The following is a 26,728-nucleotide window of genomic DNA, read 5'->3' as shown; positions in this document are numbered from 1 at the left end:
TGGTTTAATGATGGGTTTTGATTTTTCTTACCAATTTTGATGACATTTTAGACTAAACTTGTGTGTTTAGGTTGACTTATAAACAGTTTGAAGACTCTGATTAATGTGTTTCAGCCACAGGTGGGGTGAACATTGTCATTCTGGGGTACAGTTTACCAAGCTTGATAATTTCAAGACTTATATAAGACGATTTTCAGATTTGATTTGCTGGTTTAAGTGAGTTATTTACAGGTGTTAGGCTTAGGCTAGCTTCCTTGACAGCTGTTAGGCCATTTAGATTGCCTTTAAACCTGTTTTAGGTTTTGGGCTTGGTTTGGGGGGAAACCCATGGCTGGTAAACGGTCCACATTGAAATACACGTTAAAAGTAACACGATATATGATACCCCGCCTAACGATGGGGTTTTACCTAACCGATTAGACTGTTAAACCGGGGTATGGCGTATAAACATATATATATATATATATATATTATGTGGTAGGTGGGGGCACTCACCATCAACTCACTTGATGTAGTGCTGCTCTCAGGTGTCTGCCCTTGCCTCTCCTCCATCCTTCTTTCCATCCATCCTCTTCTGTCTTTCTTTACTTCATTCTTTTCTGTTTCTTCTGCCTGCGGGTGACTTTACACTCCCTCTTGTGTCTTTCTTTCCTTTGTTCTTTCCTCTTCCTTCTGCCTGTGGGTGACTCTACACTGAGTGACAAGCCAAATGGTTTCCCGTACACCAGGAAACCATTTACTATGCTGGGTGGTAACCATCTAACCAAATTTTGGCTCCTGGAGGTTTCGTGGGTAATAAAGGTGCTCCAATCGGATTGAGCAGGTGAAGGTTTATATCCAAGGGATGGTTGGGGTTTATTGCTCACGTAATGCCACTCAAGGATGAGTGAGGTTGGTCACTCTCATCTTAAATGTCAGGACCAACTTTCCTAGCCCCAGGCTCCTACACTCCTCATGGGGCAACGTAGGATTAAATGATGGATGATGGATGATATATATATATATATATATATATACAGATAGATAGACAAATATATATATATATATATATATATACACTATAGAGAGATAGACAAATATATATATATATATATATATATATATATATATATATATATATATATATATATCTATCTACTGCTAGACGCCTTAATCCTGTAAAGGATTGAAGCAGATGGGAGACGTACAAGGTGTGTGCAAGACATTCACAGAAGCAATCTGTGCAGCATGTGAGGTGGTGTGTGGGGTGAAGAGAAAACAAAATGGGGTGCAAGGAACAGCATGGTGGAATGAAGAGGTGAAACAGGTAGTAAGAATAAAAAACACATCTGAATGAAGCAGCTAATTGGAAAAAAAAAAAAAAAGAAGAAGAAGAAGAAGGAATATCAGGAAAGGGCATATTTAACCTGTAATTACAGTAGGATATTGTACTTATTTTATCCTTCCTCCCATTGTACTCACTGCAGTTTATCTCATCCTCGTCTGATCCATCTATGCAGTCTTTAACATGGTTGCACCAATATTCTCTCTTTATGCACTGTCCACTCTCACATTTCACCTGGTCAGCACTGCATTTGTGTTTCTCTGAAAGGCAAGAGAGTATGACAATCAAATGAGAGAAATCAGAGGAAAAAGAGAGAGAAATGAGAGAAATTATGAGGGGAAATCAGAGGAAATAGGAGGAGCAGTCAGGGAAAAAAAAAAAAAAAAAGAGTGACAGCAATTGGAGTAAAACAGGGGCCTAAAAGAAAGGCCGGCTATCAGAGGAAAAAGGAAGGCAGAGAAAAAAGGAAGGGTAATCAGTGGAAAACTGAGAACAAGCAGTGGATAAAAGAATCAGTGGAAAAGAAAGGACAATCAACGGAAAAGGATGAGCAACCAGTGGAAAAGAAAGGGTGATCTGTGGAAACAGGAGGGGTAATCAGTGAAGAAAAGGGTACTCAGTGAAGAAAAGGGCAATCAGTGACAAAAAAGGGGGTCTACTCAGTGGAAAAGGGAAGGAGGCACTCAGCAGAAAAAGTAAAGCAATCAGTAGAAAAGGGAGGGCAATCAGTGGAAAAGGGAGAAAGCAATCGGTGGAAGAGGGAGAAGGCATTAGGTGAAAAAGGGAGGGCAATCAGTGGAAAAGGGAGAAGTCAATCAGTGGAAAAGGAAGGGCAATCAGTGGAAAGCAATCAGAGGAAAAAGGAGATGTAAAATCAGTGGAACATTGAGGGCAATCAGAGGAAAAAGGAAAGCAATGAGTGGAAGAGCGAGGGCAATCAGTGAGAAAAAAAAAAAAAAAAAAAAAAATCTATGTTAATCAAAAGGTACAGCATAAAGAAAAAAGTAGAAAACAAATAACTGCTGCCTCTTACTGTATTTAGGTTTGCTTGATGGTACAAAAAATCTTTCTGAAAAAATTATAGTTTTGCTGAATAAATAATAGGGTATATTTTACCTCCATTTAAACAGATAACTTTCACATTTTCTGCCTAGCAAATATGTAGAGTATATCTATAAAGTCAAGATTCCATAGCATATCTGATTCAGAACACATTATGCATAGTTTAGTAACGTGGCTATGTATCATCATCTACGTCATCATCATCATCATCATCATAATCATCCATACCTATTTTCTCACCCCTGGATGGGATGAGGTAGGGTCCAGAGAGCTAGAGAAAGAAAAAAAAAATATAGGATCCTCTAACCAAAGTCTGTCCAAATGAATGGGCCACACACTCATTCACTCATCATACAAGCCCTTGCAATCCTGACTCCACCTTATAGGCATACACAGTAGGATTGAACTGGCTGCAACAGCCAGCAATATTTAAAATTAATCAAATGAAAACCCTCTCCAATGCCCATATGTATAATATTCATTCTCCCAAAGTTGCCACAATGTACAGTATATCTGAGGGCCCCTTTTGTACTTTTTATCCTCTTTTCCTACTGGATAAGATGCCCCTGTACCTCACTCTCACATGTATGGTAACCACCTCTCAGGTCTGCAGGTACTTACTATCTAGCAAGACACATCTCATTCTGATTTTTTTGTTTTGTTTTGTTTGGTAAAAGATGGAGTGCAACAGAGTTCAGAAAACAAGAAAAAAAAGGAGGGAGAGGAAAAAGGAACTATTCAACAGTATGCATAATGAAATGGGACCCCACATTCATTAACTCACCATTGAAGTTCCCCAAATCCTGAGCAGACACACACACACACACACATTATAATCATCATTACTATCCTGCCTTTTATTTTTCCACCCAAAGGTGCGTGAGGTAAAGTCCTGAAAGCAAGAAGGAATAAAAAACATAGAACTCTGAGACGAAGGACTGAACAGGGAGGCTGCTAGGGATCATGCAGCATGGACAGCCACCATTAGGTGACCAAGGCTGACACATGCAAGCATGTTGGAGCCTTTTATAAAGATATGATACGAATTCTAGAGAAAGAACTAATCAACAGCATGAAAAATGAAATAGGTCACACATTCCTTCATTGTCTTACCATTCAAGCCCCCAACATCCTGACTCCACCTCATAGGCATTACCATCCATAAATACGCACTTCATATTACCTACTACACAGTCACTCTGAGGACTACCTAAAAAAAAAAAAAAAGTGTCATCCATTGCTCAGCACAAAATTAATCCAACCAGCTCAATTCATTATCATTTCCCTAGCCTCTTCAACCTTCACCTCCTGCTTTCTCATACATTCACGTCCTGTATCTATCCACTTTCTTCTTGGCCTAACATGCATTCTCTCACCTTCACTCTCATTCACATATAGTACACACACTTCACTATTTATACTATTCTCTCCACAGATCAGACCATCTAGGCACATACTCTTCTAATGTCCACACACTCTTTTATCTTGAATTAGGCTCTCTGTGATTTTGTTTTTGTTTTTTCTTGGAGGGAACAATGTGCAGGCTCCTAGCCATTGGTTCCTCCTTCATCCATCCATCCATCATCCAATCCTAAGGTTGCCCCTTTCCTTGCATAAAAAAAACTTCCATATTCTACATCTTTCATAAATCACATTATTTCCTATCTCATCCATTCTCCATATTACACACACATGCTAAATAGCCCCATCTATATATGCTGTTCTGACTCCTAACTTTTCATTTTCTCACCCTATCAGAGTCTCACACCAATATGTTAATGTGGATAGCACGAGCAAATTTCTTCATGGAATCCTCTTGCAGCTGCCACCAACAGAACCCCCTGTTTCATATCAGAGGCTATCATGACGACACAAAATATTATACTGTACATGAAATTAATCTTGCAACAACTACAGTATTGCAAACTAGATATAAGGGTGATTATTATCATTATAATGCACCAATTTATGTTTCAGTTACTCTCATCTCCCTTTTCCCTCCTCTCCCCCACAAAATGGTTCAAATCACAAGCAATTATAAAAAAATAAAATAATAAATAAAAATGCAATAATACAACTAATCACTGAATAACTATATGTCAAAGTGTGAGAACTGACTTACCACAATCCATCTCATCTGATCTATCCAAACAGTCATATTTCGAATCACATTTCTTGGTCAAGTTGATACATTGCACGCCACTCTCACACCGCCACTGCCCCTCTTTACACTCCTCCTGGACTAAAAGGAAGAGAAAGGCAACGGGTGAGTAACAATGATGATAATTACTCGTACTCCTTTGACTGCTAGGACTTCTCTGAGTTGAATACAATGGTGTTGGCCATGTGAAATTCCATTTTTATCCCCTGCTGGGCTGATTCTTTATAAGGTGGTTTACCTCTCCTGAGTCTTCACTTTATAACCAATGTAAAGCGTACCCCACACTCATGAGACTTGCAGCACGACCCGTGCAGTCACTGTGCCTCATATGAGGTCTGCAGCATGGCAGGGGTTTTGCTGAAAATGGAGTTTTACTGACACTGGAATAATAAAATGTTGTGATCTGAACTAGCAACTACTACAGTGCAATCTCCAAAAGCTGAATTCCATATTTCTAAAAATACCAGTTTTTAAAAAAAGAAGCGTGAGAACCAGTTTACTGAAAAACTGTTAAATAACGTACTTACTACAAAAAAATTCCCGATTTAATTTCCAGGGTCACTGCTGTATTGAAAAAGTGCTATAGCTGACTGCAGTAACTGAAGCTAACTCAAGCTGGACTCACTTAAACCATAAGATTGATTTCAAAATTTTTTGCTTTACAATTCTGTCGGGTAAAAAAAAAAAAAAAAAAAAAAAAAAAAATCAGTTACTGCTACAATTTCACACCTGAACAATCAAGACCATGACTGTGGGATAATAAATTTGAGCCTGGACACAGTGAATGATAAAGGAAATGCCAGTTAGGTAGGCATCTAGACATACAACTGTTGGTAATGAGGCAGTTCCAAAACAATTCAATTTTCCAAAAGCTTCTTGAACAAAACTGTTTTGGATTTGGAGAATTGCACTGTAACCTCAAAATCCACCAAAGCAAATGCCTGTTACTGACCATACCCTCACAAAAAAAAATAAATAAATAAATGTGTGGTGAATAGCTGTACAAACATTTTGCTTAAATACTGAAATATTTTGTTAATTATGGATTTAAAAACAAAGAATTTATTATCTCCACCATCCACCATCAGTGCCTCACTCACTGAAAAAAAAAAAATTCCCTAACAACCAGCAAGAAAATATGTTTACATCATCTGGATGCAAGGGAAACTGAATACAAACTCACTAAATAGTATTACATCAGAATACTGCCTTACTTTTAGATAATTATTATGTAAGAGTTATATTAAAATGAAAAATTATAGAAAACAGTCCATATCAGTTCATGATAGCTACAAATGGATAAGACACTTAATTATGCAACTTCTTGGAAGGGTGGTTGAGTCAGGATGGTCCTGAAAGGGAAACATCTGACCAAGAAAAGACTAGGGGCTGTAGATGACCAGCCATTTACAGTAGAAATGAAATTATCATCAAGGTGTGTATCTTTCATGGTACTATTTGGAAGTCCATTAATGATTTTCCTACAATTCAATGGCTAAATGAAGTCTATCTATCTATTTATAGCCAGATGCCATAATCCTATAAGGGGTGACCACTTGTCATTGAGTTAGCTGTTTTACAGGGAGGGGCACTATCCCACTGCCAACCCAACTGATGTCAGATAGGGAACATGTGTGGGTTAGTTATACTGTATGGTTACCAAACAGTGATGTAAATGGGTTCTTGGCTTACAGGAAACCATTAGGCATGTCACTCAACGTAAAGCCACCTGATGAGGAAAGAAGAGTAGTAAAAAGTGGCAGAAAAGATGTGTGAAGCAGGAAGAGAGGAGGGCAGAAACAGAAAAGAGTGATAAAGGTGAAGGAAGAAGTAGGCACCATATATAAATTAAAGAGGATAATGAAACTACTGCAGCTGCCGAGTGATCCGTGTTCTTAGTTAAATATAGCTGCTGGCTTTTTAGTGCCATGATTCAAATTCTGATGCTGGCAGATGGTGCCGCATTGACTCTAGCATCCATCCACCTTTCTGAGTTGGTAAAATAAGTACCTTGTGAAACATCTAGGAGTAATAACTGTGGTAACCTGGATGATGCAGTGGCATTATATCCCAGGATAATGAGTGAGTAACTCAACGCAGACCCAAAGTCTATGTTAAGGACACGAGCACTGAGGTTTAGTGCCGCATAAGTCCCCATATTACCTTTACCTCTACTTAAGTGCCAGATGATATGTTAAACTGCGGTGAATGCTAAAAATCCCTGATTCACTGAAATAAAGCAGTGTAGGTGGGGGCACTCACCATCCACTCACCCAATGTAGCACTGCTCTCGGGTGTCTGTCCTTTCCTCTCCTCCTTTCTTTCCTTCCTTCCTCTTCTGTCTTTCTGTACTTCATTCTTTCCTTGTCCTTCTGCCTATGGGTGACTTTACGCTTCCTCTTCTGTCTTTCTCTCCTTCATTCTTTCCTTGTCCTTCTGCCTATGGGTGACTTTACACTCCCTCTTCTGTCTTTCTCTCCTTCATTTTTTCCTCTTCCTTCTGCCTATGGGTGACTCTACCCTGACTGACAAGTCAAATGGTTTCCTGTACACCAGGAAACCATTTACTATGCTGGGTGGTAACCATATAACCAATTTATGGCACCTGGTGATTTAGCGGGTAATTACGGCACTCCAATCAAACTGAGTCAGTGAAGGTTTATATCCAACGGGTGGTTGGGGTATATTGCTCATGTAATGTCACTCAGGGATGAGTGAGGCTGGTCACTCTCATCATAAATGTCAGGACCAATTTGCATAGCCCCAGGCTCCTATGCTCCTCATAGGGGGAACATAGGATTGATGATGGATGGCTTGATAAATAATTCAAATATAATATCATTGCAAACAGAAAATACGGTCATAATTTTACCAAACAATTCCAGTTTACTGAAATGAGTAACGTCTCCAGCCATTCTGTAAAAATGAAATCTTATGGTACTCTATTTAGCCTTGATAAGTCCACATCAATGAAAGGTAAAGGGATGCTACAAGGCAGACATATAAATCTAAATAAATGGTGGGTGAAGGTATTGCAAATTGTAAATGACTGGAAATTGTAGTTTACACCTTTTAAGACACAAAAATACAAGGCACACTAATAAATTACAATCTGTCAACATATGATCTGTTCAGCTACTGATTTATAAAGATACCTATGAAACCAACTTCCATGCTACTATAAGATGAGAAGATCTGGATAAAGACTATTTGATCAGGAGAAGGAAGTCTTTTTTTTTCTTCTTTTTCACTCTCTTATGTCACTGGTTCTATTACATGGTGGACAATGAAGCTCCCAAAATCCTACAACAATAAAATGAGATATCTGGAGGCTTCCAGCCATCAGTTTCAGTCCTCAAGAGGTAGCTGGAGTTTTTCTTTAAATTGTATATTGCTACTGAAGCAGGAAAACTTGCACTGTCTCAGGCCCATACACCTTAAAGAGGTAAACCAGGATTTTTTTTTTTTTGGTTTGTTTTTTGTTTTCTCCCTTCTAGTTCCTCACTCACATCTGAAAATGTTATAAAACATTTCAACTACCTGTATACTGAAATGTGTACTGCCACGACTACTGTATTTCCATCCATCACCCAGTCCCTCAAAGGCCCAGGATAGGCTACTCAGCCCTGATATTTAAGGTGAGAGAACAGTTGCTTACCTCTGACCAGCATTACCTAAGCAACAAACCCCAACCATCCCCATGAAATAGACTCTTATGAGCCACATCTGGCTGGAACACCTTAATTTACTAGAACAATAGGTGTATAAAAACTGCAGGAATGGAATAGGACTAATGCACTATATCTCTTACTGCAACATATTAATTCTGGAAAGAGGTGTGGAAATGAACAAATGAAAGTGGAAAGAAATATGATGGTGTGAAGGATGTAGGTGGAAGATTATTAACCCATGGGGATGAAGTAAGGAACAGATGGAAGGCATATTTTGAAAGCCTGATGAATGGGTGTAGAGAAAGCAGAACAGCTGTAAACATGATTGGTTTTGGGGGGGGGATGCAGAGAAGGAATGCAGTATCAGGAGACGTGACACTCGCACAGGTGAAGAGTGCTGTGAAGTGGCTGAAAAATGAGAAAGCAGCTGGGGTTGATGAGATGTATGCAGAGATGCTTAAGCGTAGTGGAGAGAGTGGAATGAAGTGCTTGTTGAGATATGTAAGAAGGTATGGATAAGTGAAACTGTACCTGCAGAATGGAAAAGGGCTCTAATTGTACCCCTGTGCAAAAATAAAGGTGAACGAAATGAGTGCAAGAATTTTCATGGCATAAGTTTACTGAATGTGGTAGGGAAGGTATATGGAAAAGTAGGAGAGATATCAGAAGTCCTAGTGATCAATAAACAGAGTGGCTTTAGGAGTGGCAGAGGAAGAGTGGATCAAATATTTGCAGTGAGACAGATAGTAGAGAAGGCTTGTGAGAAGGACCATAAGGTGTTTATGGCATTCATGGATCTGGAAAAAGCATATGACAAAGTGGACAGAGAAGGATTGTGGAAAGTTCTGCACATGTATGGTGTAGATGATAAGCTGCTAGGTGCCGTCAAGAGTTTTTATGATGGTAGTGAAGCATGTGTAAGGGTTAGTGGGTATCTAAGTGAATGGTTCACGATTGGTGTGGGTGTGCAACAAAGTTGTGTGATATCCCAATGGTTGTTCAATATATATATATATGGATAGGGTGATGAGTGAAGTAAAAACACGAGCAATGGAGAGAGGGATGGCGTTGGTAATAATTGGCGATTGATGGAATATCTCAAATTTGTTGTATGCTGATGATGCAGTTCTGCTTGCAAGTACAGGACAGGAACTTGGTAGGCTAGTGCAGAGTTTTGCTGATGTGTGTGAGTGTCGTGCCTTGAAGGTAAATGCTGAACACAGTAAAGTGATGGTTCTTGAGAGAGAAGGTGACTCCCAGTGTGAATGGAGAGAGACTGGATTTGGTGAGAGATTTCAAATACCTCAGTACAGTGACAGAAAAAGAGAGGAAAATGTGCAAAAGAAGTGGAGAGTAGAGAGACACCGGGAAGGAATGTGCCTGGTACTATGAAGACCCTGACATGGAACAGAGGCTTGAGTGTTGCAGCTATGCGAGGCTTACATGAAGGAGTGTTAGTGCCAGCTTTAACATATGAATGTGAGACTACAGTGTGGCATGAAAATGAAAAGTCAAGAGTAAGAGCAGTGGACATACGACTGCTAAGGAATGTGTGTAGGGTAGAGAGAGTGGATAGGATATGGAATAATATGATTCGTGAAAGATGCGGAGTGAAGTTTGTGGACACCAGAATCGAAGAGAGTGTACCGAGTTGGTTTGGTCATGTGGAGAGAATGGATGACAACAGAGTGGTGAAAAAAGTATATCTGAGCAAATTTGAAGGAGGGAGGAGGCAAGGTAGACTAAGGAGAAGGTGGAGGGATTTGGTGGATGAGTGTGTGAGGAAGAGAGGTATGGAAGTTGGTGAGGCTAAGGAACTGACAAGAGACTGGGCTGGCTGGGTGAATTTTGTGCAAAGTGCCTAACCAGGGATTTGGCACCCCATTTCAACATGACAATGTTCGTGTTGGCTCTAGCAGATGCTGTAGGTATTTGTGAAGCTACAGAATGTGATGAAATTTTCTGGCCTATCTAATGGGGCCAGAATTTCAAGGGCTTGAATGGTGAGTGAATGGAAGCATGGCCCATTGAACTGGGCAAACTTTGGCTGTCTGGATGTTGCTACTCCTCACCCTGCCCAAGGGTGGGAAAGGAGGTCTGGATGATGATGATGATTAAATATACAATATCATTATTAGAAGTGACACTGGCAATTTCAATGACAACTTCAACTCAAAGTTGTTGCTGTTGTTGTTGTGCTACTCTAGTCTGTCTGATTAAGCAAACCCATCAGCAGGCAAGCAACCACCCCTGTGGGGCCGTCTCGTGCAGTGAACCAATGATCTCATGTGGCTAACAGTGCCTTGCCACAGCAAGGTGAGGGGATTAGTGTGGAGTTTTGTTTCCAGGGTGGACACCACATCTGTGTCTCTTGACCCAGTTAACAGGGGCACCAGAGCAGGTTCCACGCTACCCCATTTTTTGACTATATGGTTACCATCCAGCATTGTACATGGTTTCCTAAGTTACAGGAAACCATTTGGTTTGTCACCCAGTGTAGTGCCACCTGAAGCAGAAAGAGGAGTAATAAATAGTGACAGGAAGGATGTGAAAAACAGGAAGCGAGGAGGACAGACATAGATAAAGAATAAGATAGGCTATTATCGAAGAAGTAGGCAGCACATCAAGTGATTGGATGATGGGCATCCCAACCTACCACCTAGACAGGCATCCCCACCTACCACCAACTCAAAGTGGTTGTTGTTACTGCTGATCAATCTCAGTCTGTCTGATCAAACAGACCCATTAACTGTAGGCAAGCAGCAGAGTTGTCCCATGTAAGGCAGTCCTCTGTACTGAACTTAGGTTCCCTTGTGGCTGCCAGTGCCTTGTAATGCAGGACAAATTGTAAAGGTTTTGTTCCTGGATTAATGCTGCATTTGCAGCACTCTGACCAGTTACACGGGCACCACAGCTGGCAAAATGCCGTCCTATTATCTGGTTACATGGTTACCATTCTGCACTGTAAATGGTTCCTTGGGTTACAAGAAACTATTAGACTTGTCACACAGTGTTGAGCAACCTGAAAGTGGAAAGAAGAGTAATAAAAAGTTACAGGAGGAAAGAAGGAAACAGGAAGGGAGGAATGCAGACAGAGAGATGGAATGATAAAGGTGACAGAAGTTGGCAGCACCACATTTAGTGAGTGGATGGTGGCCACCAACTACCATGTTCTCAGTGGCAAATGTCATAAACACAGTACTGTACTACACTTCAACTGAAATCTATGATCTTCAAAACTATGGCATCTTAGTTTGTGGCACAGAAGATGGCCTAGTCATCAATTATTTCAACATCCCAAATAAAGCTTATACGGTACTGTTAACTACTGCATATCTCTTAAAATTTAGTTAGAGTTTCATCAGACCCTAAACATTTCTTAAATCACAAGCATATTTCACAAATGCTCATATAAACCTTTGTACTCACCACAATTCACTTCATCGTCACCATGCAAACAATTCATGACCCCATCACATATGCGATCTTTAGAAATACAATGACCATCGGCACAAAGGAATCCACTGCACTCCTTTTCTGTTGATAATCAGAGGAGTTATGCATTAGTGTAATCATATTAAAGATGCAAAATGGGCTACAAGATATATATGGAGTAGTGCTACAAGCTGAATCAGGTCAGGAAAAGTTGGTTCTGCAAAGTATTGAACAAACTGTAAAAGATTACAAGCATATCCCAACCTGAGAAAGTGTCTTGTACAATACTTCTGCTTGCCTATGACTAATGATGATAATACAAATGACAGGTGCTAACAAACAAGTTCATGAAATTATTCCATTCACAAAAATAACTACAGTATTAGGGCTTGCATGGTTAATTACCAAACTGACAATTATAGAGACAATGGAGAGTGTGTAACAGCAGTTCTGAAAAGAAGATACACCCACATGAAGAACTGACGTTATTTAAGTAAATTATATGAAAAAGGAGGTTCATATCACATTTCTACATCCATAAGACAAATGACCATCACACCACATACAGTACCTCTGTTTCACATCATATAACATTGCTACATACTGTATCATCACACTATACATCTCTGAAACACCATACCACATACCACCACCACCACTTACCCCAAGATACCATCACCATACCTCATAACACCACCACTTACCCCAAGACATCATCACATCATACCCTCAACATCACCATACCACAGGACAGCACTGCTTACCACAAGAACTCATCATACCTCTGCATACCAATAACATGCCACACAAATTTCACCATATAACTTAACCACTACATCACCAGGCACTGAAGCATTACACTTCTATCCAGTCACACCACACAACAAAATCACACCACATACTACCATCACACCAAACCTCAACAATACCATTGCAACCAGATTCTTCAGATTCCCCCGCTGCTGAGCGGCAATGCTCAATACCATCGCAGATATGCTCCTTCCTGATGCAGCTAAAACTCTCTAGGTATTTGTGTGGCACTGAACATGCAGCAGAGGTATTCTGTATACACTTTGCAACACCTGGTGGAGAAAATGGTCATGGAATGAGTAACAGTGGAGAAAATGCTCACAGAATGAGTAACAGTAAACAGTCACAGCCAGTTCCATATATCTTTCTCCAAGATTGCGGAGCCCAAATTCTATCACATACTGTACAGTAGTAGAAAATTTACTCTCTTAGGATATTTATACACACTTTACATGTATTATCTGTTTCTCCAGTTGAAGGTATTCATATGTTCATATGCAATAAAGATGCAGAGGTTTGCACAGGTTTGCCAAAAAAAAATTTAGAGCATGAAATATTTAAAAAAAAAAAAAAAACTTTTTATCTTTTATCTGCTATTATATATATATAAATAAATAAATAAATAAATATATAGTATGTATATATATATATATATATATATATATATATATATATATATATATATATATATATATACTCCTCATCCTGAATGTTTTTGGCGTATCCAGTAGAGCCAGGATTCCAGGGGCTTGAATGATGAGTGAACGGAAGCGTGGCCTATTGGATTGGGTAAGTTTGTACAGTCTGGATATTGCTATGCCTCACTCTGCCCTTGGGTGGGAAAAGAGGTCCAGATGATGATAATGATGATGATGATGATGATGATGATGATATATATATATATATATATATATATATATATATATATATATATATATATACAGTATATATATATGTATATTAGTGGTAGGTGGGGGCACTCACCATCCACTCACTCGATGTAATGCTGCTCTCGGGTGTCTTCCCTTTCTTCTTCTCCATCCTTCTTCCCTTCCATCCCCATCTGTCTACTTTCCTTCATTCTTTCCTCGTCCTTCTACCTACGGGTGACTTTACACTCCCTCTTCTGTCTTTCCTTCCTTCATTCTTTCCTCTTCCTTCTGCCTGTAGGTGACTCTACACTGAATAACAAGCCAAATGGTTTCCTGTACACCAGGAAACCATTTACTACGCTGGGTGGCAACCATATAACCAAATTTTGGCGCCTGGTGGTTTAGTGGGTAATTATTGCGCTCCAATCGGATTGAGCCGGTGAAGGTTTATATCCGAGGGGTGGTTGGGGTTTACTGCTCACGTAATGCCACTCAGGGATGAGTGAGGCTGGTCACTCTCATCTTAAATGTCAGGGCAAACTGCCTAGCCCCGGGCTCCTACGCTCCTCATGGGGCAACGTAGGATTGGATGATGGATGGATGGATGATATATATATATATATATATAACTTTTTTAATAGCAGTCACTGCAGCACACTTAAAATTTTATGAGAATCAGTCAACCTCTAAGAGTATTGAGCTATACTTGGCTCATTCTAGCCACTGAGCAAATGTTACCATCACAGTATTAATTCTGGTAACTGACAAAAGACATAGCTGGAAAGCTGAAGCTACACAGCCTGCAGAAAATATTAATGATAGGTTACTGATGTTACTGTTACTTTGAAAGAAATGCCAGATAAACATACTGTAACATTTGACTGCAAGGTGCATCATCCACTGACTTAAAGTACTGCTGCCTACTTCTTCCTTCATCTTCATCATTCTTTTTCTGTGTCTGCCCTCCTCTTTCCCTATTTCTCCCATCTTTCACGTCACTCTTCTTTCCTTCCAGGTGGCTTTACATTGTGTGACAGGCCTAATGGTTTCCTGTAAGTCAGGAAATCACTTACAATGGTGGGTGGTAACCATATAGCCAACCCACATGTTCCCTAAAATCAACAAGTGGGTTCACAAAGGGCTAGTGCCTCTCCCCATAAAAGCAATAACTCAGAAGATAAACGACCACCCCTTATGGGATTATGGTGTCTGGCTATAGACAGACAGATAGACAGAAGGTGCACACCAGCCACCGAAACTGTGTACAGTATATGCACTCTTAGTTCATCATACTGCAGGTAACCATTAGCACAACAGAGGGAGAAGTGTCGCAGTTTGAGTTCACAAATCTCACTTTATTTCTTTTTTTTTTTACTATTTAACAGATTCCAGGGGCTTGAATGATGCGTGAATGGAAGTTTGGCCCATTGGATTGGGCAAAGTCGGGCTGTCTGGACACTGCTACTCCTCATCCTGCCCTTGGGTGGGAAAGGAGATCCGGATGATGATGATGATGAACAGATGCTTCCAAGGGCAGCCTAGCCTCAGGCCCCATGCTCAAACATGGACGAAATTTGAAATGGCAATGTCAACAAACTAAAGTTTGGTGTGCTACCAAGTTTGTTCATTAAAACCCATATACAATACTGTACCAGCATTAACCATTGTTTACTGACAATGCAAACCCAATCTCGAAACATTTCATGCTATGGGAGTAACATTTGCTCCTAGCAATGTTGGCACTTTACATGCACATAACTTACAAATTTCACTTCAATGATAACTTCTATCTATCTACTGTATCTATCACCAGTGATATGCCATAAAAACGTAAAGAGTGGCCAATTGTCTCTTATTTGCTTTATGGGGAGGGGAACTAACCCTCCACCAACCCACTTGTTGACACACAGGGAATAATAACTTGATAACTTATTCATCTTAATTTTTCCTCCGAATTATAAAGCAAAAACTGGCATCAGTAACTAGAAAAAGGTATTAAAAAACTCGTATGTAAAAGTAAATTAATGTTAACAGGAACACCGTGGAGGGAAGGATGCCTAGGTGTAATGGATAATCACCTAACCATAAATGTTTTGGGCAATGGCAACCTAGCCTTCAGTCCCCATACATTTTAAGATTATATGGAACTGCCCTGTTACTGTATATCCTAAAACTGTTAGCAAGCAACCTTATATGGCTGCTTACTTGATTTCAAGCAATGATTTATGAGCCATAATTTACTGTATTGCAAGTAAGTAGCTATTCAGAACCATATCCCCGTACCAAGTCGGAGTCTGATTTGTATATTATTTTATGTTCCCGCAATAGGATACGATACATTCCCCTGCAGAGTATCTGTAAGGCACCTGAATAGGATCTGTAGGTTTTGTTACAGTCTAAGGCAAGCTCATCCTCACAGTCTGGGCAGTCGCAGTGTCCATCGCACTTCAGGCCCTTACTCACACATCGCCCTGATTTGCATGTGAAAGATCCATTTTCACAATGGTTGGGACCTGAGGAGATCAATATACATATATTAACACAGTCCACAAAATTACTTACATATATGGCTGATGGGCAAGAAGTGCATTAAATATGAAAATTTGAAAACCAGCCTAATGTTGTATATTCTTGTGGGCTTAAAAGGCTCCACAGCAACTCTTCTCCACTAGTTTATCTAATTCTCTTGAATGTTTTTCATGCAAACTATGTCAATTATTACCTTTATACTCCCTCTTCAGTCTTTCTTTCCTTCATTCTTTCCTCTTCCTTCTGCCTGTGAGTAACTCTACTAGAGAGACAAGCCAAATGGTTTCCTGTACACCAGGAAACCATTTACTACACCAGGTGGTAACCAAATAACCAAATTTTGGCGCCTGGTGGTTTAGTGGGTAATTACGGCGCTCCAATTGGATTAAGTCTGTGTAGGTTTATATCCAAGGGGGGGTTGGGGTTTACTGCTCATGTAATGCCACTCAGGGATGTGTGAGGCTGGTCACTCTCATCTTAAATGTCGGGATCAACTTGACTAGCCCCGGGCTCCTACACTCCTCATGGGGCAACGTAGGATTGGATGATGAATGAACGAATGTAAATGATATACAGTACATCGGGGCGGGGAACGTCCGGCCTCTGGGCCGCACAAGGCCCGCAAGACCATTTGATCAGGCCCGCAAGGCAATTCATAAATGTAATTTCATTAACTCATAAACGAATATATATATATATATATATATATATATATATATATATATATATATACAGTATATATATATATATATATATATATATATATATATATATATATATATATACAGTATATATATATATATATATATATATATATATATATATATATATATATATATATATAGCTATATATATATATATATATATATATATATATATATATAATTATGTACAGGGCTACAGTTGATTTTAAGTTGATAATTTTGTATTGCCCGTGAATTATGTTAAAAATATTCTAATGCCTCTTAATAGGAGAAAGGTTCCCCACCCCTGCCATACATAAAATTACATATGTATACTGACCCATAGAGGCTGCACCACATCAACACCTCAACAATTCAACATCCTGGCATTTAATCAAACCAATATCTGACTAACTTGATTCTCTTACAAACCAGCACATAAAAACCTGTCTTATCAATATGGTTGTTTAAACAGCAGATGGCTGATGACATCACACCAACAAACTTACAGTCAGCTTCGTCGATATCATCATCGGTAGGCCAACAGTGGCGAAGGCCATCACACCAATAATGGCGATGAATTTTCTTGCCTGATTTGCAGTACTTGAAATCAGCTGTGCTGCCACATCCACACACCAAGTCAGTAAACATCAGGATATAATATACATCAGGAGAAAGCAGTACATGGAAAGGAGAGGGAGAGAAAAAAAAAGAATAGTACAAGGAAAGAAATAATATTTTGTTACAAGTCTTTAGTTATCGTCATTATCACAATTACCCCCAGTAGAACATGAGAAAAAAAAGAAAAAAAAAAAACATCATATAGTACAGGACAAGCACTGATGTTACATTTATACTTTTTTTTTTTTTTTTTTTTTTTGTCCCTATACCAGATTGGGGGAGTTACTGAGATTATTTCTAACCCTTACAGCCCAGCTATAATGTCCTTTGAAAACACAATAATACTGTCTGGCAACAATCAACATACTGCATATGTACTGTGTATATAAACAGTATTGTATATATATATATATATATATATATATATATATATACACAGTATAAATATATATATATATATATATATATATATATATATATATATATATATATATATATATATCATCATCATCATCATCAGCCCTTTGAGTATCCACTGCAGGACCAGCCTATCCCGACTGAAGTCGGGACGATACAGCCAATGTATCTCTACCAAGTGGCTTAGGTTGTCTGGGAGAGATTGTATGCAGGGTGAGAAGTGCTTGTAAGTGTAACTGTAGTGCTGGAGTGGCTTTGGATGTGTGTGTAGTCCGTGAACCAAGTGTAATCAGCCCACGCAAGCTGACTGGGTGCAAGCATACTTTATAGTAGGCGACACTCGTTCAACCACAACACCCCCTGTGTCCGCCAATGCAGTACGTGGCCGGGTGAACACTCCGAAAGTTTATTACCCTGGCGAGGCGCGAACCCTGGTTCACCCGTGTACGAAGCGCACACTCTACCACTGTACCACAGAGGCTCTTACATATATATACTGTATATATATATATATATATACACAAGTAAACTCTCAATTATCCATTGTTGCAATAACTGGCCCAATCCAATATCCACTGCAGCTATCTTGACTTTATTAATGCAATATCCAGCTAAATTATGCAACATCTGGCACTGTAAAGGGACATAACCGGCGATCCAATGCAATACTTGGTGTTGTGGCAACTCAACTGGCTTATTAAATGTAGGCAACTGGTGCAGTGGAAATCCTGAAACTTGGGAGCCAATGAAAACGCCCACTACGTACCAGCCAATCAGAATCTCTCACAGGAGCAGTTCACCAGCCGCTGAGAATACCGCAGTGCTCCCATTCTCGCTGGTGGTTGTCGTAGAATCAAGATGTCTCTGTGCTCTCCTCTCTTCCAACCATGCGGTTGCAAAACCCTGGTGCTCTGACTAATTCTGTGGCATCCTAAGTTTGAGGTACTGTAAAGTATCGTATTACAAAGTTAATGGCCTCATGCTCTGGTGCACGATTGTGATTGTTAAACTACCCATACTGTATTGTGTACTGTACTGTTTACAAATGCTGAATCCCCCAGTGTCGTTTCTCCCCATGTGCCTCACCATCAATGCCAACACTTGGTGAGTACATACAACAGTTCACAGTGTACAGTACTGTACTGTATTACTGTACTGCATCATTAATGTATTGTTTTTATATGCTTTGTTTTCATCTTTTACTCACAGCAAAATTTTTAGGATGAAGGGTTGAGACGGACAAAATCACAATATCCAGTACACTGCTGCTGAGCTGGATATGCAATATCCGTTGTTTCATGTTATTTGGCGTAGGGCTTGGCTGAATTATAACAGATAATTGAGAGTTTACTGTACGTGTATACAGTATTATGGTCCGGGTACTGGACCTATTATGTGCCACTGTAAGTGCTAAGCTTACATCCAAACGATAGGTATGGGGCATATAATAATGCAGATCAAATTCTCTCTCTCTCTCTATTTCTTTCCCTGTTCTAATAATGACCACACTTTGTAGATGACATAACAACAGATGGGCATGGAAAGCAACAGACTGGGTAATAACTGATTCAAAAAGACCAAGAGCAGGACCAGCAATTAGGTGGTGTGTTGAAATAAAAAATAAATATATCAGGAGACACAGGGTCCCCCCCCCAAAAAAAAAAAAAAAAAAAAAATACAAAGAGCAAGCGATGAACGTTGAAAATTCGTTAAAGATCTTAAGGTTCTGGAATGGCAAAAAACAGGGATAAGTGGAAATGTCAGGGAGAGGCCTGATGTCCTGCAGTGGAATGTTATGGGATGATGATGATGATGATGATGATGTAGATGATGACGATGATGATGATGATGAGGAGGAGGAGGATGGTGATGATGATGATAATGATGATGAATAAGACAATCTGTATCTATATAATCATCTTAATCATTTAAAATGTATCTAGACTCACCTTCACTGCAGTCCCTCTCATCGCTACCATCCCCACAATCATTTTCACCATCGCAGATGTTGATGGGTCTCACACACTCCCCATTGTCACATGTAAATTCCATTCTGAACCAACAGTTCCGATAGACTGGGTGGAGGTATAAGGATGGAGTAGGTAATAATTATAATAATAATAATAATAATAATAATAATAATAATAATAATAATAATAGTAATAATAATGAGGAGGAGGAGGAGAAGGAGGAGGAGGAGGGAGGAGATAGAAATGCTTAAAGGATAAAGAATGATAAAAGAAACTCTGAGGAAAAACAAAGGAGCAGACATGAAACAATGAGAGAGAAAGAGAGAGAGAGAGAGAGAGAGAGAGAGAAGGGGGGAGGGGAAGAAGTAAAGGTGTAAAGATTAATTTTAGAGAGAGGAAAATGGATATAAAAGCATATACTGGTTCCAAGCTATAACACAGTCTGAAAAAATACAGAAAAATTACCGGCAAATATTCACAGCATTTTGGGCAGAGTGCATTATTTTAAATCTGCAAATTTTTCAGCAATAAATGAAAGGAAAAGTACCTACAAAATTTTCCAACACTGCAAATTTTTGAAACTGCAAAGTTTTTCAATCTCTGCAAAAATTACCAACTCTGTAAAACTTCTACTCGTGCTGCAATATTTCTCGACACTTACTGCAATTTTTCTCATCAGAATTGTCATCGCAGTCATTCTCTCTGTCACAGACATATTTCGTGAGCACACACTTCCCATCATCGCACTTGCTCATGATATTTTCCGGTTGGCATGTGTGGATTTCTGAAATGAAAAAGATACAAAAGAAGTGCAAACAAAACAATCAGTGTATACCTGGAATATTTCTCAGTACATTTCTGAAAGGAAGAGAACATAAAGGAGTACAAAAGAATGCAAACAATCCCATCATTGTATTTTTGGTATATTTCTATGTACTACCATTTCTAGAAGGGATATGAATGAATACAAACAAAGCTATTAAAGCATTTATGATAAGGCGACAGTACAAAATAATACACTCATCAATGCATTTGTGGAACATCTATAAGCTCTGGCAGGTCTGCAAAGGAACAGAGAATGTGCACTAACATATATATTTTTTTGATGATGAAAGTACAGTAGATGATTATCTGGACATCACTATGAAGCATATAAATATTTGTCTGACCTCGATAATCATTAGTTTTTCATTGCACTAAGCCAATATTAAGCTATTGGCAGCAACAACAGGCAAAGGAAGGGTAATGTGTCATTTTACATATTTCCTGCTAACCTAGAAAATGCTTGCCTGGCTGCCTACCTCCCAATTTATGGTCAGTATTACTATGAAAATAGAGCCTCTGTGGTACAGTAGTAAAGTGTGAGTCTCGCATGCTGGTGGATGCCTCATGCCAGAGTTGTAAAAACTTCGCGAGACTTTCACCGAGCCACTTACTGCTTTGACAGACATAAGGGGTGCTGTGGTTGAACCGGTGTCACATACTAGTATGCCTGCACCCAGTCGGCATAAGGCGGACCGATTACACTTGGTTCACAGACTACACACACATCCAAAGCCACTCCAACATTACAATTACACTCACATGCACTTTTCACCCTACATACAGTCTCTACCAGACAGACTAAGCCACTGGGTAGAGATACATTGGCCGTATTGTCCCTGCTTCGGCAGGGCTAGGCCAGTCCTTCAGTGGACACTCAACAGCTGATGATGATGATGATGATGATGGTTACTATGAATATATTTCCCGTAAACTAGTAATAGAGCAACCCCGGTATGTCTGTCCAAGCAGAACCATCAACTGTATGCATCCAACTGCTCCTGCAGAACCATCCTGTGTAGTGAACTCATGTTCCCTTCCAGTGGAAATCGCTTTGCCACAGAGAGGTGCAAGGAAGAGTACAGAGGTTTGGTTCGTGGATGAATACCACATATGCATCTCCACCCACTGATAACGGGCACCACGGCATGTTCCACACCACCCTCCTATTTGGTTTCCACCCACAGTTATAAATGGTTTTCTGGGTTACAGGAACCATGCAATTGTCTCAGTGCAAAGTCACCTTATGAAGAAGTAGGCAGCACTATAACAGGTAACTGTAAGATGGTCACCATGACCTACAACATCCAGTAAACTAGTAAATTAATGAAATTTATCCTGGGTAGCCTAAGATAAAGGTTTTTATACAGTTAAACATACAGCAATTTTGAGCAGTAAAGGGCATTCTTCACATGCTTTTAGTTTTCCATGCACTCTCTAGCAGCTGAGGTGGGTAGGTGGAGTAGGAAAGAGGCTGTGCCACCTTTGCAGTTGAGGAACAAGCCACATATAAAAGGCTGTGTTCTGTTTCACCGTGCCATCTCTAAGTTACAAGAGAATTTTTTTAAAAACCAGATACACATTTTCTGAAATGAGCAATACATTATTGTGGTACAGTATACCTATCTATCTATCTATATATATACAGTATATACACAAAACTTTCACATAGTTGGGATTACGTGCGCATTCTATTCCCTTTAATATTTGATGATTTCATTCAGCAGTGTGGTAGAAAACACAAGCATATAATTTGGATGGGAAGTAGAGGAATGAATGATGTGGAGAGAAAGAGGAGATATATATGCAAAATATATATATATATATATATACTTTCACATGGTTGGGACTACTCGGGCATTCTATTCTCTTTAATATTTGATGATTTTATTCAGCGGAGTGGCAGAAAACGCAAACATATAATCTGGATGGGAAGCAGAGGAATAAATGATGTGGAGAGAAGGAAAAGTGATGTATATGCAGAGGAGAGGAGAGAGGTGCAAAGACTAATAAGCAAAAGGAAGAAAGAGTGGATGTGGAAGAAATTCAAATCTGAGTGTACAATGAAGGGAATGTAGGAAACTGTTTTGGAAGGAAATCAAGAAGGCAAGACAGTGATATGGAAAGCAGAATCATGAAAGATAAAATTGGCAAAATGTTGGACGAAAAGGGAGAAAAAGTAAGCAATGTGAGAGAACACTTCAAAGAGTTGATGAATACGGAAAATGTAAGCTGAAGTATAAGCAATTGGGAAACTGTTGGAAGAGAAACAGGTAGGGAGGAAGAGATCAACAGAATGGAATTATCATAAACAATGAATAAAGCCAAAATGAGGAGAGGCCCATGGATTGATGGGGTGTGTTGTGAAATGTTGAAATGGACTTAGCGACTGAACTGGAATGGAAGATGTATAGACTGGCCTAAGTGGAACGCAGCATCCCAGGGGACTGGAAGTCAGATATAACCGTTTCCCTTTAAAAATGAAAAGGGGAAAGAGGAGTGTTCATACAGGTATTTGTCTTCTTATTGAAACAGGTATGGTATATGGTAGGATACTTATGAATAAACTTAGGGTAATACCCGAGGAAATAGTTGCCTGTCTACCTTCCTCCTCGCCTGTGTACCTACCACCTACTTGCCTATTTCCTCTAGTCCTGCCTAACCTTCCTCTCTGTCTACTTTCTTCCCTACCTGTCAACCTTTCTTTCTATCTACCTACCTCTCCTCCTGCCTACTTGTCTCCCTACCTTTATCCCTGCTTGCCTACCTTCCTCCCTGCCTGCCTACCATCCTCCTTTCCTGCCTACCTTTCTTCCTGTATGCCTATCTTCCTCCCTGCTTACCTTTCTTCCTGTATGCCTATCTTCCTCCCTGCTTAATTTTCTCCCTCCCTGCCTGTCTATCTTCCTCTCTGTCTGTCTCACTCCCTATCTGTTCCTACATTCCTTCCAGCCACTCACCACAGTCCTCCTCATCTTCTCCCTCCAAGCAGTCATTGACAGTGTTGCAGCGTAGCTCGATCTGTATGCTGGACCCATTTTTGCATCTGAATCTGTCGGTGGGGCAGTCTGGCGGTGGCGGCGGCGGCGGCGGGGTGGGGGGGTGGGGGGGGTTGAGAGATGGGAGAATATGTTAAAGGATTAACATTTAACATTTATGTCCAAAATAAACTACAGAAATCCATATTCAAAGCACACTGCATCCTGACATCATTTCCAATCCCAACTCCCCCATACCACCTCTCCAACACACCACCATCTTCCCCATACCATAACCCCTCCCCTACAGCACAACACCTCGCTCACGCCACACAACCTACTCAGATCACACTGACACTCCCACACACTGCCACCTCTCCTGCACCACATCACACCACCTCTCACATACCATACCACCTCTCTCATATTCACATCTCCTATCCCACACCATGCTACCTCCCCCACATCACACTACCACTCCCACACACCACACCTCATCATCATTCCCCCCCCAACAGACCTCACCACCTCCTCCACACCACACCATACCACATCTCCCCCACCATACCTCACTACCTCTCCCACACCACAGCACATGGCACTACCTTATCCACACAACACCACATTATTCAACACTACATTGCCTCCCCCAAACACCTCACCACCTCCCTACACACCACACCTCATCACCCCCCTACACACCACACCACACCTTACCACCTCCCTACACCACACCACACCATGTCATGCACCACACTATCTCTTCCAAACCACACCACCTCCCCTACATCTTCACCTAATAACTCATGACATCCACAGCACACACCACCTGCACCAGGCCCACACCATTCCTCTCCCATAGTCATTCCACACCACTTCATTCCACTCACACCACGCCACCTCCCTCACACCACAAAACCACCACCTCACCTACCTCACATCACATCACCATTATCTCACCTGCCCCACCCCACACACCACCACCTTCACACCCACACCACAGTGCCACCTACCTCACACCACACCACACCTACTCCCCCACACCACCACCTTCACACACATACACACACTACACCACCACTACACACACCTTCTCATCGCACCATCACCTCTCTGACACCCAAGCCATACCTTACCTCTAGTTATAACTCTCTCTCTCTCTCTCACCTTGATCTTTTTCCATTTCTGTACAGGTAATGTTTGCATCGTTCTCTCTCTCAATTGTGTCTGACTTTTCTTTGGGGAGTATGTCAGCTAATCTATTCGGCTTCTCCCGTGATTTATCTTTCTTCTTTTTCTTCTCTCTCTCTTTCACTTGTCGTTCATCTCCCTCATCATGATCATCTTCCACCACGTTCTTCCCGTCTGCGGCGCTCCTTCCCTCTCTCCTCATCCTCTCCACTTTTCTGTCTTCTCTCCACCCTGCATCTAATTCCTCTTTCTTCCATCTCCCAACCTTCGTGTCGTCTCTCCACTCTGTATCTGATTCCTCTTCCCTCCACTCTCCATTCACTTCTTCCCTCCAATCTCCATTCACCTCTCCCCTCCACTCTCCATCCACCTCCTCTCCCTTCCACTCTCCATCCACCTCCTCTGCCCTCCACTCTCCATCCACCTCCTCTTCCCTCCAGCCTCCGCCCACTTCATCTTCCCTCCACATCTTTTTGCCAGGGAGGAGAAAGTCTGTCTGTCTTCCTTTCTCCACCTCTCCTCCCAGTGGGTGGTTGGTGAGGGAGGAATGGGAATGAGAGGAAAGTGAGAAGAAGAGGAGAAAACCTGAGGAGAAAAGAAAAATAAATACTACATTATCAGTAAGAATGAATAACGTCATCAATTACACACATAAGGAAACAAAGTGAATGACAGCTGTGGTATAAATATTAGGTCTATGTGTATGTATGTATGCATGTATGGGCCAATATGTGCATGGCTGCTTGTATGTGCACGGTATATATATACAGTATAAGTAGAAATGTATACATCCAATCATACAAATCTGAATGTGCACCGAATGTAGTGTACTGTACACTGAAGACCCCAGAAAGAGATGAGACGCTGTGTGTGTGTGTGTGTGTGTGTGTGTGTGTGTGTGTGTGTGTGTGTGTGTGTGTGTGTGTGTGTGTGTGTCCTTTCAGTATCTCATCCCCCCCCTCTCTCTGTATCATCTCCATCAGGCTCCCATTACCCTCCCTCACTGCCCCCCTTCTCTAACTATCACTGATCACCACCAATTGCTCAGTAACATGATAATAAAATGCTCCTGTTAACCCTTGTTTGGGAATAGTGAATGGGGATACGGGGAGGGAGGTACAGAATGGGGTGGGGGTGAAGATGGGGTGGGGGTGAAGATGGGGTGGGGTGAAGAAGGAGTGGGGTGGGAATAGGTTGGGAATGAGGAAGGGGGTGGGGATGAGGACAGTGGTGAACAACAACATTCACCAACATTACCACCACCACTAACAACATTCACCAACATTACCACCACCACTAACAACATTCACCAACATTACCACCACCACTAACAACATTACCACCACCAATTGCACTGTTCGTCATTTCTGTTCAACCCCATCAGCTTGAGAAAGTGTAGTTAATTTTTTGGCCACCCTACAGTATTCATTACGTCAAAAATAGCCATAACACGATATCATCTATCAATCTATATCTACCCGGCTATCTATCTATCTATGTACGTGACTGCATTCCACAAAATATGACTTCGATGGGATCCCTGCAACATCATTATTCTCTACTTATATCTTTATGCAGGAACGAGTGGCAGAGTCACTTCTAAAAGATTCACCGTTTTCATTGATATTTGTCTTTATGGAACCTTGCTCTAATTCCAGGGCTGACTCCAATGGCTTTAACCCAATTTATATTTTTTCTTACATTTTCCACTTGCCCGCGAATGCTATGAATAACAACTATAACAACAACAACTACTACTACTACAAACAATAATAACTGAAAAACCCACTCTCTTCGCATAATAATAATAACAGTAAATAGGAAAATGCGCTCCATTACAAACGCCATCATTCTCATACCGTTCTATTCTTTGTATCCCAGCCTCCCCCCTCATCCCCCCTTTTCTCTGTCTGTCTGTCTCTCTGTCTCTGTCTCTCTCTCTCCACTTCCGTTCCATATCCACATTTGAAACCTTTTTTTTTTATCTATCACTTTTTATATAATTTCCCCTCCCAATATATACCATGTATATTTTATCTCCCTCACTTCCTCTCTCAACCCTTATACTTTTATCTTACAACCTTCACACCCTACTAGAGAATCCTCCCCCTCCCTACACACTCTCTCTCTCTCTCTCTCTCTCTCTCTCTCTCTCTCTCTCAAACCCCTTCAACCCAAGGAT

General features: G+C 40.5%; 2 protein-coding genes across 2 annotated transcripts in view; both read right to left on the bottom strand.

Annotated features, from left to right (window-relative positions):
* LOC145410683 (G-protein coupled receptor GRL101-like) overlaps window positions 1–4,635 on the bottom strand; it is a 52,196-nt gene extending 47,561 nt beyond the window's left edge. Inside the window, exons 1-2 of the mRNA XM_080280796.1 lie at window positions 4,509–4,635; window positions 1,462–1,584 (exon numbers count right to left, since the gene is read on the bottom strand). Of these exons, the coding sequence (XP_080136922.1) occupies window positions 1,462–1,584; window positions 4,509–4,518 (133 nt within the window). The 5' untranslated portion in view covers window positions 4,519–4,635. The remainder of the gene's footprint in view (window positions 1–1,461; window positions 1,585–4,508) is intronic.
* Window positions 4,636–11,199: 6,564 nt separating this feature from the next.
* LOC145410662 (uncharacterized) lies at window positions 11,200–25,113 on the bottom strand. Its single transcript, XM_080280776.1, has 9 exons — window positions 24,523–25,113; window positions 23,338–23,445; window positions 20,217–20,339; window positions 19,535–19,660; window positions 17,057–17,161; window positions 15,702–15,848; window positions 12,583–12,735; window positions 11,648–11,755; window positions 11,200–11,240 (listed from the first exon to the last, which is right to left on the bottom strand). Exons 1-9 carry the CDS (start codon window positions 25,013–25,015, stop codon window positions 11,200–11,202), a joined length of 1,404 nt encoding a protein of 467 aa, XP_080136902.1. The 5' UTR covers window positions 25,016–25,113.
* Window positions 25,114–26,728: the final 1,615 nt, after the last annotated feature.

Source organism: Coenobita brevimanus, chromosome 86 (genome assembly GCF_032717465.1).
Source record: "Coenobita brevimanus isolate Jiangsu-jjx chromosome 86, ASM3271746v2, whole genome shotgun sequence".
Lineage (NCBI taxonomy): Eukaryota > Metazoa > Arthropoda > Malacostraca > Decapoda > Coenobitidae > Coenobita > Coenobita brevimanus.
The sequence above is the reverse complement of the archived record's forward strand: the minus strand, read 5'-3'. Positions and strand labels throughout refer to the sequence as shown.

Coding starts and splice junctions, on each gene's coding strand:
- LOC145410662 (XM_080280776.1), bottom strand. CDS start 25,015: ATGTGGAGGGAAGATGAAGTGGGCGGAGGCTGGAGGGAAGAGGAGGTG. Junction 17,162..19,534: donor TGAGAGGGACTGCAGTGAAG/GTGAGTCTAGAT, acceptor GTGGCAGCACAG/CTGATTTCAAGTACTGCAAA. Junction 12,736..15,701: donor AACCTACAGATCCTATTCAG/GTGCCTTACAGA, acceptor TTTCTCCACCAG/GTGTTGCAAAGTGTATACAG.